We start from the raw sequence: 12,420 nt of genomic DNA, 5'->3' as shown, positions 1-12,420 counted from the left end.
TTGGGTTGGTGGTGCGCGTCCTCACCAGGAGCATTTCCACCAACCTAAGAGGGGCAGTGTGGGGAGCTGAGAGCTCGGTTTCTCAGCTCCGCTGGCAGCTCCCTGCCAGGAGACCAGTTGCCTTACAGACTCTGGGATGTCCCACCTCCCCACTGCCCATTCCCTGCTAGGAGCCAGGGGAAGCCACCCAGGGCTTCTCCCCTCCCGATTCCCCAGAGGAGCAGGGGGCAGCTGGGCTCTAGCTGCCTGACTTTCTTGTCAATTTAGCGGCTCCAGCAGATGTAAGGAATTCAGTGTCTCCACTGACTGGGCTCCTGAATCATGAATGAATTTGTGTCAATGAATCAGCATGCAAGATCATCATGTTGTTTTGCTCTGATATGGGAAACTATCTGCATTCAGTTTTGGTTCCTCTTCCCCAGCCTGCCTCTGCTGCTTTTAATAGTTTTTCCAAAAGGCAGCAGAATGAAATTTATTTGATTATTGTTAGTATCCCTGCTCTCCCTTCCTTCAACAGAATTAAATGGCAGCAGTAAAAGCTGACAGTCTGGTTAGTTTTCATTTAGCTGCACTATAGGAAAGCTATGAGAAGATAGAGCTAACTGTCAGAAGTCTTAGCAAGATAGCACTGCGTCTGTTAGCATTTGATCCACATTAAGGAGATTATCTTTATAACCAGAGGATGAAGTAGTGTAAATTCTAAAACAAAGGAAAATTTAGATTCTGCAGAAGTTAATATTATTGGTACCTCCACTTCCCAGTGGCAAGTAGGTGATTAGACTTTTACAAGTCCTGGCCATAGTGATTTATTGTCTTTAAGTCAAAGTACTGTATAATATTAGCATAGTGATTCTCTGTAAATTGTATGGTGAAGTTTTGTAAAACCAGAATGAGCTTTTAAGTTTCAGTGTAGACAATTAGATCAAGCATTGAAATACTGGAGAGCCAAATGAGCCAGAAGAAAAGTAGTATTTCTGATTTTGCTCAATCCTTTTCATTTACTAACTGAGGAGAAACAAGTTTTATTTAACTTTTTATCTCTTTTCAAGGAAGAGACCATTTCAGGTTTGAAGAATCTAATTTCTGAGATGGAGAAATCATCAAAGTAAGTCTGAGTCCAAGTACAGCATCATAGAGGTTTTAATTTGACAACTATCAAATCTGTGAAAATATTGCATTGTTAGTCTAGACACTGAAATCTAAATATTTTAACATAAATTATTTGTAGCTTATTACCTTATTAAGTATGTCACTTACTGTTTTATAACTGGTTTGTTCAGTGTTTATTTGCAAACTCTTAATTCCTTGGAAATATATCACTCAGGTAGGGTTAATGATTATTGTTATAAGTGCTTGTTACATCCTGTCTTCTTTGTTGCATAGGCAGTCTACTGAAGCTCTCTGCATCTGTGAGGAGGATATCACCAGATTGCATCAACAACTGGATGAAACCAATGATGAACTTGCTCAGACTGGCAGGGACAGAGAATCATTAGCTCAGGAGAATGACAGGTTACAGGAGCAACTTCAGAGAGTTAAGAAGGAAAATCAGGTATATCTATGTACAGAAACCTAGGCTGAAAGGTAAAATTGCATATTTCCTGAAGTGTTGCATGTAATTTATATGCTATTATATGCAAAAGAACTCAATGCAGATCTGTTGATTGGTTTCTAACCTCAGCTCTCATATTATCATGTTCTGTTTTCTCCTACACCTCATCCACCCTCTGCATGTGGTATGAAATAAGCTTCTAGCCCAGGGATTCTCAAGTTTTTCATAGGGTGGATCACAGAAAGGTATCTTGAAGGGCCAGCTAGCTCCCTTTTCATTTACATTCACTTAACATCCATGTGGCAACTACACCAATTGCTTACATGGAAAAATAATATTAAGAAAGTATTTAGTATTTTAGTTGTCTTTAATGTGACAAAAGTTTTGTCCTTTTAAAAATAAGTATATTACACTGTCATCTTTTCTTCTTTGGCTAGCGTCCCTTTGGGTGTTCCACAGTAGGTGTGGCAGCACCTCTTGCACCTGGGATCGGAGATCTTCAGTAGCAGTGCCTGTTGAGCTGCAAATGCACTCTTCACTGTCTCATGCTGAGTGGCATCTATATATAGCACTGTGCAGTCCAACCACCCTCAGTTCCTTCTCAACTGCCTTTGGTCTGGGACAGAATGCACAAGCAGAGCCCTTCTTACTTAGCCTTTAGCTATACTCCTCTCTTGTTTGCCTTAGTATCTAGTTGTTTCCAAGTGTTTTTTCACCCTTAAAACAAAACAAAATCTTTTCATTCTCTTTCCACCCCGTTACCTGATGCTTCCCATTTTCCCACCCTCCCTCATTGGGACCTCTCCATCTCAGGAATATGCTATGATCCCCCAGATTCAAGAGGTGCCTCTCTTTTCTGAAAGCCTTTCCAGTGAGTGACGATCACTTAAGGTGCATTTGCTGCCTTGGTGAAGGTCATGTCCCACAGAAGTGCTCCTACTGCATCAACTTGAGTGCTTGGACCTGAAAAAATTGTGATCTTTAAATTAAAACTTCTCCTCATGGAGAATTCCTTGTGACCAGCTTCGGATCCCAGCCTGAATACCTCTCCTGCGTAGCTTTCATCCTCGGCTTGATCATCAGCCGACCCCCACTCACCACGACCAGCTAAGAGGAAATCCTCTCTTTCCCACTCAGATTGGAAAAAACGGGCTGCTACATCGCCTTCCATGGAACCACCTCAGAAGAAACTCTGCCCTCTGAGGTCAGTAGCCTTATCATCTTCAGTGACTTAACACTTAAGACTGTCTGGGCACTTCCAGTTCTGGATCTAAAATGAGATCCTAGGACCATAGAGAGGCAGGACCACTGGCAGGCACTTTGTCTCTTGGTGTCTAGAAGTATAGTGCGAACCCTACTAAACTGGCACCGTGTTCCTCATCTAAACAACACTGGATACCCCAGCACTGATAATGCCCTTGGCACCAACTAAACCCTCTACACTGTCTCCTGGCCACTTGAGGAATACCTCCACCTCTGGCACTGACAGTTTCTTCGCTTGCCAAACACCCACTAGTGCCGATGATGCTTCTGCCAGTTCCACAGGAGTTCAGGTATCCGATGGACCTGGTCGTCTCTGTTACGCCGGATTCCCCTCTTCTTTATAGCAAGCCCCATATAATTCATGCCTCTTCCCCAAAGTCACAACATTACTCCCCTTCATCACCAGAGACTGCATCATCTTCCCCAGTGATTAAGATGACGAAGAGGAGGAGATATATTCTGTACCATCTGCATACTCAGAACATGCACAAAGGCAACCCACGACCCATCCCTGGAACCCAGAACCTGGAACCGAACCAGGACTCTGGTACGGACCCCCTTGCATGCAACTTCATGTACCAATTCGTCCACATTGGACCTATTCGGATCCTTGGGCTATGTACAGGACACAGTTTCCCAAATCACCCATAGAACACCAGCTGACACACTAACATTCACCATCTTCATGCTTCTCTCGACCACCTGAGACTGACCCAGTGATGATGGAGGAACAATGGGAAGAAACAGAGGAGGAGATGACACCACCTCTCCATTTCTTCTCCTCCTTGTTCACTGATGAGGCCATCATGCCACCACCTCCTACATTGGCAGATTACTTCAAATTCTTCCAAGAACTGTTCCACAGGATTATGGAGGCTGTCCAGTTCCTTCTGGAGGAAGTCAAAGAGCCACAACGATTGTGTGTGTGTGTGTGTGTGTGTGTGTGTGTGTGTGTGTGTGTGTGTGTGTGTGTGTGTGTGTGTGTGTGTGTGTGTGTGTGTGTGTGTGTGTGTGTGTGTGTGTGTGTGTGTGTGTGTGTGTGTGTGTGTGTGTGTGTGTGTGTGTGTGTGTGTGTGTGTGTGTGTGTGTGTGTGTGTGTGTGTGTAATATGCCTCCACATCAGCAAAATAGTCCTCCCTATAAACGAGGCCCTGTTGGACCCTGCCAAAGTATTCTGGCAGACTCTGGCATCCATCCTGCCAACATGCAAGTGTGCAGATAAGAAATATTATATACCTGCAAAGGACTTAGAATTTCTCTTTTCTTACTTTACTCCAAACTCATTGGTCATCAACACAGTACATGAGAGAGGTTGCCAAGACCATTCCGGAATGACCCCCGGATAGGAACTGGAAGCGACTAGACCTGTTTGGTCACAAGGCATATTCTTCTGCAACACTCCAGTTCGGTATCGCTAATTATGAGGCTTTTTATGGCCAAATACCATTACATGAATTATTCCAAAATGCAGGAATTCTGCCAACATCTACCTGATGACAAAAAGGAGTAATTTCAAGCCCTCATGTCTAAAGGACACCTTCTGGCCCGCATGGCACTGCAAACTTCTCTGGACTCTGCAGATACAGCTGCTCGCACCATAGCAACAGCCATCGTAATGAGACAAGCGCATTCTGGCTCCACCTTTCAGGATTCCCTAAAGACGTACAGACCACAGTCAAAGATCTACCCTATCCAAACTATTTGCCTAGTGCACAGATGAGTCACTATATGCCCTAAACGATTCTAGGACAACTCTTTGTTCCTTCAGCATATATCTACCAGCACCAAAGAGACATCAGGGGAAGTACCAGCCTATCCTGATATCCTGACCTTCATCTTTCACTCCCCACCAACAATATGACACACAATAATGATGACCGAGACCTTCTCTGAAGCACGGACAAACGCTGCCTTGGGACTACCTCTCACCTGCCTTCATCTAAATAATAATTTTGCAGGTTTGATTGAGGCCCTGAGAAGCCTCTCCCCATTCTAGTTGCTGCACCTATCTTCAACAACCCACTAGTTTGGCAACCGCCTCACCCCTTTTATCCATCATGGTGGCAAATCACTTCAGAAAAGTAGGTCCTGGAAATAATCAACAAAGGGTAGGTACACCATTCCTTTCCTATCCTTCCCTCTCACTTACCCCCCTCACCGTCCCTCTTCAGACACCCTTCTCATGAACACCTTCTGTGGGAAGAAATAAACCACCTTCTGCGACTGGGATCATAGAACCATGCAACACAGAGGGAAGGGTTCTTATTCCAACTATTTCCTGATCCAAAAGAAATCTGAGCGATGGAGGCTAATCTTGGATTTACAAAACCTCAGTAAGTTAGTCAAACTGCAATGCTTCAAGATTATCACATTTATCAATCATTATCCCAGCACTGAAACGGGGACCAGTTCTTGGCCCTCGACCTTCAAGATACTTATTTCCACATCACCATACATCCTGCTCTCAGACAGTCCCCAGATTTGTCTTGGGGATTGATCATTACCAATACAAACTACTACCCTGCAGACTCTCTGCAATCCCTTGGGTATTCTCCAAAGTTCTTGCAGTAGTTGCAGCTTACCTGCCCAAAGAGGGCATCATCATTTTTCCATACCTAGATGACTGTCTCCTCAAGGCCCAATCTGAACCTGGTGCAATTCATGCCATACAAAAGACAATGGACCTTTTCTCAAGCCTCAGCCTTCAAATAAACAAAAATTGGTACTCTCACTGGTACAACACCTCGATTTTTACTGAGGCATACCTGGATGTGACACAGATCAGTACCTTCCTTCCAGCTCACAGATTTTCCACCATTTTCAACCTCGTATTCACAGTAAGAACAAGCCCACAGATCTCTACCAGGATGTATCTTCAATTGCTTGATCATATGACAGCACTCAGATTCGTGATAAGGCATGCCAGGTTACACATGCGCTGTCTCCAGGCATGGCTATGCTCAGGGTATGTACCTCACAGACACAATCTTCACAAACTCCTATCCATGCCTATCAAGATCAAGGACTCACTACAATGGTGGACGCAACCCCAAAATGTCTGTATGGGGGGGTCCCTTTTCTCCAACTGACACTGTCCCTAATACTAACAACTCACGCCTCCTTATTGGCTGGGAAGCACATCTTCAGATTCACACGATGCAGGAAAAATGGTCCCCTGTGGAATTCTCTATGCATATCAACCTGCTAGAGTTGTGAGTGGTCCTCAACATGTGCCGACATTTCCTACCACTAATCAGACATTGGATCATAAAGGTAGTAACAGACACTATTGCCTGCAAGTTCTATATCGACAGACAAGAGGAGTGTGGTCCCACTCCTTCTGCTTGGAAGCACTGAAATTGTGGAACTGGTGTATCCAACACTACATCAACATTGCAGCCATATACCTGCCAGGGCACCAGAACACTATGGCAGACTCTCTGAGCAGATGATCTTTGCAAGACCAGGAGTGGGAACTGCATGCAGGGGTCCTTCAACACATTTTCCACCACTGGGGATTTCCCCACATAGATCTCTTTGCCACACCAGTGAACACCAAATGTCCTCAATTCTGCTTGAGAGTGGGTCTTGGCCACAGGTCTATGGGAGACGCCTTCCTTATTACATGGGTTGCCTCACTGCTCAATGACTTTCCATCTCTTCTGATCTTGTTCAGGGTGTTTCACAAAATATAAGTGAAAAGAGTCTGAGTCATCCTTATAGCCCCAATCTGGCTACGATAAAGTTGGTATCCTTACCTCATTCACATGCTGGTATGTCCTCCCGTCATCCTACAGTTGATTCCACACCTCGTCTCACAAGACGCAGGCCAAATCCTTCATCCCAACCTACAACTCCTTCATCTGAAAGCATGGCTACTTCATGATTTCAGGGTTGAGACCACCTGTTCAGAGGCAGTAAGAGAGGTTCTCTTAAATACCAGACTCAACACGACTTGCCGTACTTACCTCCACAAATGGGAGACAGTCTGATCTTGATGAACCAGTGGGCATGTCTCACTCGTTTACCACTCATCCCAGACTATATCTTATATTTTAAAATATCGGACTTATCCACAAGCTGTGTTCATGTGCATTTGGCTGCCATCACAGCATTTCATCCCAAGATAGATGCCTGCTTCATATTTACCCACACAATCATGAAGCGGTTCCTTCAGGGCCTTTCAAACCTCTACCCTCACTTGCAACATCCCACTTGACCTTGGGATCCCAGCCTCATCTTGCGCTGTCTCACCAGACCACCATTTAGCCCATGGCAATGTGTTCCAACATCCACCTCTCTATGAAAACAGCATTTCTCATCATCATCACGTCTGCCTGACAAGTAGGAGAAACAGGAGCCTTAATGACATACCCTCTGTACGCAGGTTTTTCATAAGGACAAGGTCACATTACACACACACCCAAAATTCCCACCTAAGGTACCACCCTCCTTCCATTTGAACCAACCTATCCACTTTTCCTCCTCCTTCCCAAAGCCACACAGCAACCAGCAGGAAACTATGCTACACACACTGGGTGTTAGGCAAGCATTGGCCTTTTACTTGGATAGAACCAAAACTTTCAGACAACTGGCATGCTTATTCCTATCCGCTGCCGAATGCTTGAAGGGAAGAGTGATTGCCAAACAGTGGCTTTTCAGGTGGATCTCACAATGCATACACCTTTGCTATCAACTGCACAATCAGATACCTACAACTGGAACTGAAGCATGTTCCACTCACTCTCTATCCACCTCGATTGCCTTTTTCAACAGTGTACCGATCGCTGATATTTGCAAAGCAGCCCCTTGGGCATCTGCAGACACTTTTAGCCAACACTATGCAATTACCCATAACACAGCATCTGATTCCCTACTAGGACACACCATCTTCTCTTCCTTCTTGAACACCACTCTGAAGCTCCAGCCTTCCACCCAGGGGCATTGCTCTACAGTCTCCTACAGTGGAGCACCCATAAGGCCACTTCTCGAAGAAGAAGTTACTCACCCTGTACAGTAACTGTGATTCTTTGAGACGTGTCCCCCTATGGGTGCTCCACTACCCGCCCTCCTCTTCTCTGCTTTGGAGCTCCAACATAGGCTCTGCAGTAGAAAAGGAACCGAGGGCGGTTGGACCACACAAACTATATATAGATGCCGTTCACAGCATAAGCCGGGGAGGAGTGCGTGTGCGGCCCAACAGGCACTGCCGCAGAAGATCTGATTCCAGGCACAGGAGGCGCTGCCTCACTTACAGTGGAGCATGCACACGGTAACACATCTTGAAGAACCTCAGTTACTGCACAGTTCTTCCTTTCATCTCTCCCTTCCATGTGTTTTGTTCCTTTCTCTCCTCTTCTCCCTTGCTTCTCTCATGCATAGTGCTGTTCCCCCTTGTGTAAGATTTTCTGGTGCCTGGTTGTCCTCTTTGCTCTGCAAAGGCTTTCCTGCAACTTGGTTCAGTGTTCTTCTGGACATGTTGCCCAGTCACTTGGTGATCTTCTCCCTCTGGTATCTTGAATGTTTTATTCTTTTCTCTTGTCAACATTTCTTTCTTGCTTATGCTAGGTAGCTTTGATAAATAGAAGCTGAAGGAGGCTCCTGTTTCCTCTTCTCTTCCTACGTAACAGTGGTTTTATGTAGGCCTCTTCTGCCTATAGAAATTGCATTGATTAAATATATTTCTAAAATGATTTTGTTAAATTAGTGCAATCCTCCTTGTGTGGACATTCTTAAATGGTTGAATTACTGATGTAGTTAATTGATGTAATTTCTGTGTGTAGACCAGCTGACAGAGAAAGCAAAGCTTGTTGCTCCTTCTTGTTTCTAGTTACTTTTACAAGGCTCCAAGTTTTTCTTTGCAGTGATGAGTCTGGATGCCTGTGGAAGCAGTTGGAAGTAAGCCAGCATCTTGTAATCATCCAACGTTCATTGGACCATTGCTTTGTGGCTTTAATCATTTTGCTCCTGCCTTATGGAACAGTTTTATCCTGGACTGTGTCTCACAATTAAATCAGAACCTTTTAAAATCTTATCTAAGAGCTTAGCTCTTCTTCCCTGCCTTTTTGCTGAACCATTTTAGCACCAACTACTCCTGCACCTTTTTATAGATCATTGTTCTTGTCTTACATTAGTCAACTTTGTTTTTTATAAAATATGTTTTGTAACAGATTCAAATGTCTTATGATTTTTTATAAAAGATGTTTTATGAAGATTAACTAAAAGTGTTAATCATGTTAATATTTTCTGATATGTGTTTGCACAGCTGAAAGGTTTTGTGGGTTTTTTGTTTTGTTTTTTTGTTTTGCATCGTTTTATCATAAAAATATAGAAGTAAAAGTGCTAGTAAAATGGAAGAAGAAACTAAAGGTATAAACAGTATGTTAACTTTGTGGAAAACCTATATATTTCTTCACAGATCCTACATCAAAAACTTGCAAAGTGTCAGAATGAGCTTGATGATATGAAGTTGAAAGCACAGGATTCAAGCACAGATATTGCCAGATTGAAGAGCACATTTAATTCTATAGTAAGTGTGTGTGTAGAAAAGACGGATAGAAAAAGCTACACAGGTAACAGAAGTTGAGTTGCAATTTTAACTCTATTTCCACTTGTAATTTTTTTTCAAAATTTTGTCTTTCAGGTTTTAATCTGGAGACAAATTTTATATGTATATATAGATAGATAGATAGATATATAAAACTGATTTTTTTGACGGTTGAAGAAACTTTTTTTAGCAGCTTTCTTATTAGACAAGCAGGGAAGAATTGTAATTTACTGATTTTTGTGGTTTGTTTGGGTTATTTTAAGTTTTTAAGATGGGGTACTAAATGATGCAGGGACTGGGTGTCTTTCATCTCCAGGTAAATTGTTTCATCGGTGATCTCTCGATGGACGAGGATGATCTCTTTCACAAGTGTTTATTTTATATGGGTCCTTTAGTGATTAAGGAATCCAATCCTTCCTCCGCAGACTCATTGGCAGACGTTGCAGGTGGTGTTGGAAGGCAGGGTTGGGCCACGATTGCTGCATTGACAGTTGTTTGTCCTTTCTTTTCTAGAGCTTTTCTGCAACCAGGGCGGGACAGTTTTCCTCAAAAGGGGTCATTCCTTCTCTGACAGGTCTTCACCAGTTATCCCTGTCTTGGGCTGTTGTCTCCCAGTGTGCGATGTCGATGCCGCATCTCTTGATGTTTGTCTTGAAGGTGTCTTTGAAGCGTTTCTTTTGGCCTACCTGTTTCCTTTCTCCTTTGATGAGTTGGGCGTACAGCAATTGTTTTGATAGGCATGCATCACACAGTGCCCGATCACCTCAGCTGATGCTGGATAATCAGGGCTGGTGCTGGCACTAACATTTATGCGCCTGTCCTCAGGTTTTTTGGCGTTCTAGGTTTTTTGGGTGTTTTCTGTAGGTCACCCAAGTTTCGCAGCCCTAGAGGAGAGTTGGAATTACCACTGCTTTGTAAACTAAAGGTCTAGTGTGTGTTCTGACGTCATGGTCGGCAAGACAGTCTGCCAAAAGCAAGGCTGGCACAGCAGATTCTGTGCTGAATCTCGACATCTATGTTTGTCCTCTGTGAGAGATGGCTGCCAAGATAGGCAAAGTGTTCTGCATTTTCCAGTTCCTCTCTGTCAATGTAGATCTTCCTTGCTGCGTCTGATGATTGACTGGGAGCAGGCTGATGAAGAACATTTGTTTTGCCGATGTTCAGGGTTAGCCCTAGGCTTCCATACGCTTCAGAGAAGCAATTGAGGGCAGTTTGTAGATCCTCTCTTGAGTGTGCAACTACAGCACAATCATCTGTATACTGAAGTTCAATTTTTGTTGCCGATGTTAGTTTAGTTCTAGCAAGAGAGGTTGAAGAGGTAACTGTCAATCCGATGTTGGATGCTGATGCCCTATGACTATCGGTCTTGGATTAGCGTTTTCATTGCTGCTAGGAAATGTAGAAGAGAGAGGGTGCCAATACACAACCTGGCTTTATACCAAAGGCTCAGAGGTAGAGCCACTGAACAAGATGGAGGCAGTCATCCAGTTATTCATAAAATGGGGTACTAGATGATGCAGGGACTGGGTGCCTTGCATCTCCAAGTCATTGGTTTAATACCAGATTGGATCAATAGTGACTAAAATGAAGCATCTGGTGACTGTCCGAGGGCTTTTGTGAATGCTTGTACTGAATTGCTCATTTGCTCCCATGTTATTCTTTGCCTCCACTGTTTTGGGGAGTGCTGTACACAACAGAATGGGCACACAACTCCCATTAGTAACAGTGCTGATACTATTCCATGAAGTGGTAATAATTCATCAGATTTTTTTCTCAATATAAACTATATTAAGTATATTTCAATAATACCTATAAATGTTATAACTTGTAACTTAATGGTATTTCTAGGACTTAATATACAGAGTTGAAAATCACTTATCTGCAGGAATAGGGAATTACTCCAATCACTTATGTGTCTGTTCAGGAATTTTTAATTTAAAACATGAATGAAGCATATCACTGTATTGAAGAAATACATTTTTATCATTTAATTTAATAATATGGCTAATAGTTAAGCCTATGTGAGCAGATACAAAACATTCTGTCTCTTGAATAACCCTTTATTTGATGTCTTGGCTGAAAGGGCAGACTTTGTGCCATCCCTGTAGATAGTATGTTTCCTATATTTATTTTGTCCTCCTTGATACAGAATATCCGTTTTTTAAAAAAATCAGATCCTGTATTTTAGGAAAGAGAGAACCGTGAACTTTTGGAGAGCTACCACAGGGCCAGTGAACAGGCAGAAAGCTGGGAAACAAAATTCCACCAAGCAGAGGGAGATTGCAGCTCTGTCAGACTGGTGCTCCTCAATACAGAGTCTGAAGGCCGCAGGCTGAAAGAAAGAATGGAGTCCCTTGAAATAGAGATTGAGCAAGTAAGTTGGCATAGTATCTTCATAGATCTCCCTAAACAATGCTTGGTAATATCTTAACTCTGCAGCTTTTAAAGATTTGATGTAATACCTTCTTCTGCTGCATACTGCGAAGATGGATGGGATAAAAGACAAAATTATATGAAGTATCCTGGACTGTGTTGTATCTTATAACACCATTGGTTGGAATTCTGTTAGCCACGCTTAATTTTGTAAACCAAAATCTTTATATTAACTTCAAGGTGAGTTCCATAAAGCTACCTGTATGCCTTGAGTTGCTGCAGGTCATTGACCTCATACAGTACCCCATACGTACAATATGTTAATGTAAGAGAGACTTTGTCACCTGTTATATTCCTTTCCTAGTTCTCTTTGCTTCCAGTTTTTCTTTGCTCCCTTTTGAGACCTGAAGTGGCCCAAAGAACTTCAAGGGGGAATGGATAGTGTGGCTTGAAAATGCATTTGGGAGCACAGTAACCATTTCATGCTGCTTCACACCTAACTGTTCCCCCATCTGGTATATAAACAACTGAGAAGCATCCATTGCACACTCTGAAACAGAAGCAGAGTTGCTGCTGGGGATCAGTAAAGGGACTTGTGCACAGGAGCATAGTAGTGGCAGAACAACACAAGAAGACAGTAAATGGGACAGGTGACCAAAGTGCAGATTTTAAAAGATATTTAGAT

General features: G+C 43.1%; 1 protein-coding gene across 2 annotated transcripts in view; it reads left to right on the top strand.

Moving 5' to 3' along the window:
* TSGA10 (testis specific 10) overlaps positions 1-12,420 on the top strand; it is a 61,126-nt gene that overhangs the window by 32,711 nt on the left and 15,995 nt on the right. For both annotated transcript variants that reach the window (XM_067560005.1, XM_067560004.1), the window contains exons 12-15: positions 1,050-1,105; positions 1,384-1,552; positions 9,234-9,344; positions 11,551-11,736. In XM_067560005.1, the coding sequence (XP_067416106.1) occupies positions 1,050-1,105; positions 1,384-1,552; positions 9,234-9,344; positions 11,551-11,736 (522 nt within the window). The remainder of the gene's footprint in view (positions 1-1,049; positions 1,106-1,383; positions 1,553-9,233; positions 9,345-11,550; positions 11,737-12,420) is intronic.

This window comes from Emydura macquarii, unplaced genomic scaffold (genome assembly GCF_026122565.2).
Source record: "Emydura macquarii macquarii isolate MOO-44397 ecotype Brisbane River unplaced genomic scaffold, CSIRO-AGI_Emac_v2 contig_2207, whole genome shotgun sequence".
Classification (NCBI taxonomy): domain Eukaryota; kingdom Metazoa; phylum Chordata; order Testudines; family Chelidae; genus Emydura; species Emydura macquarii.
Note: the sequence above shows the minus strand (reverse complement) of the source record. Positions and strands in the feature narration are given on the sequence as shown.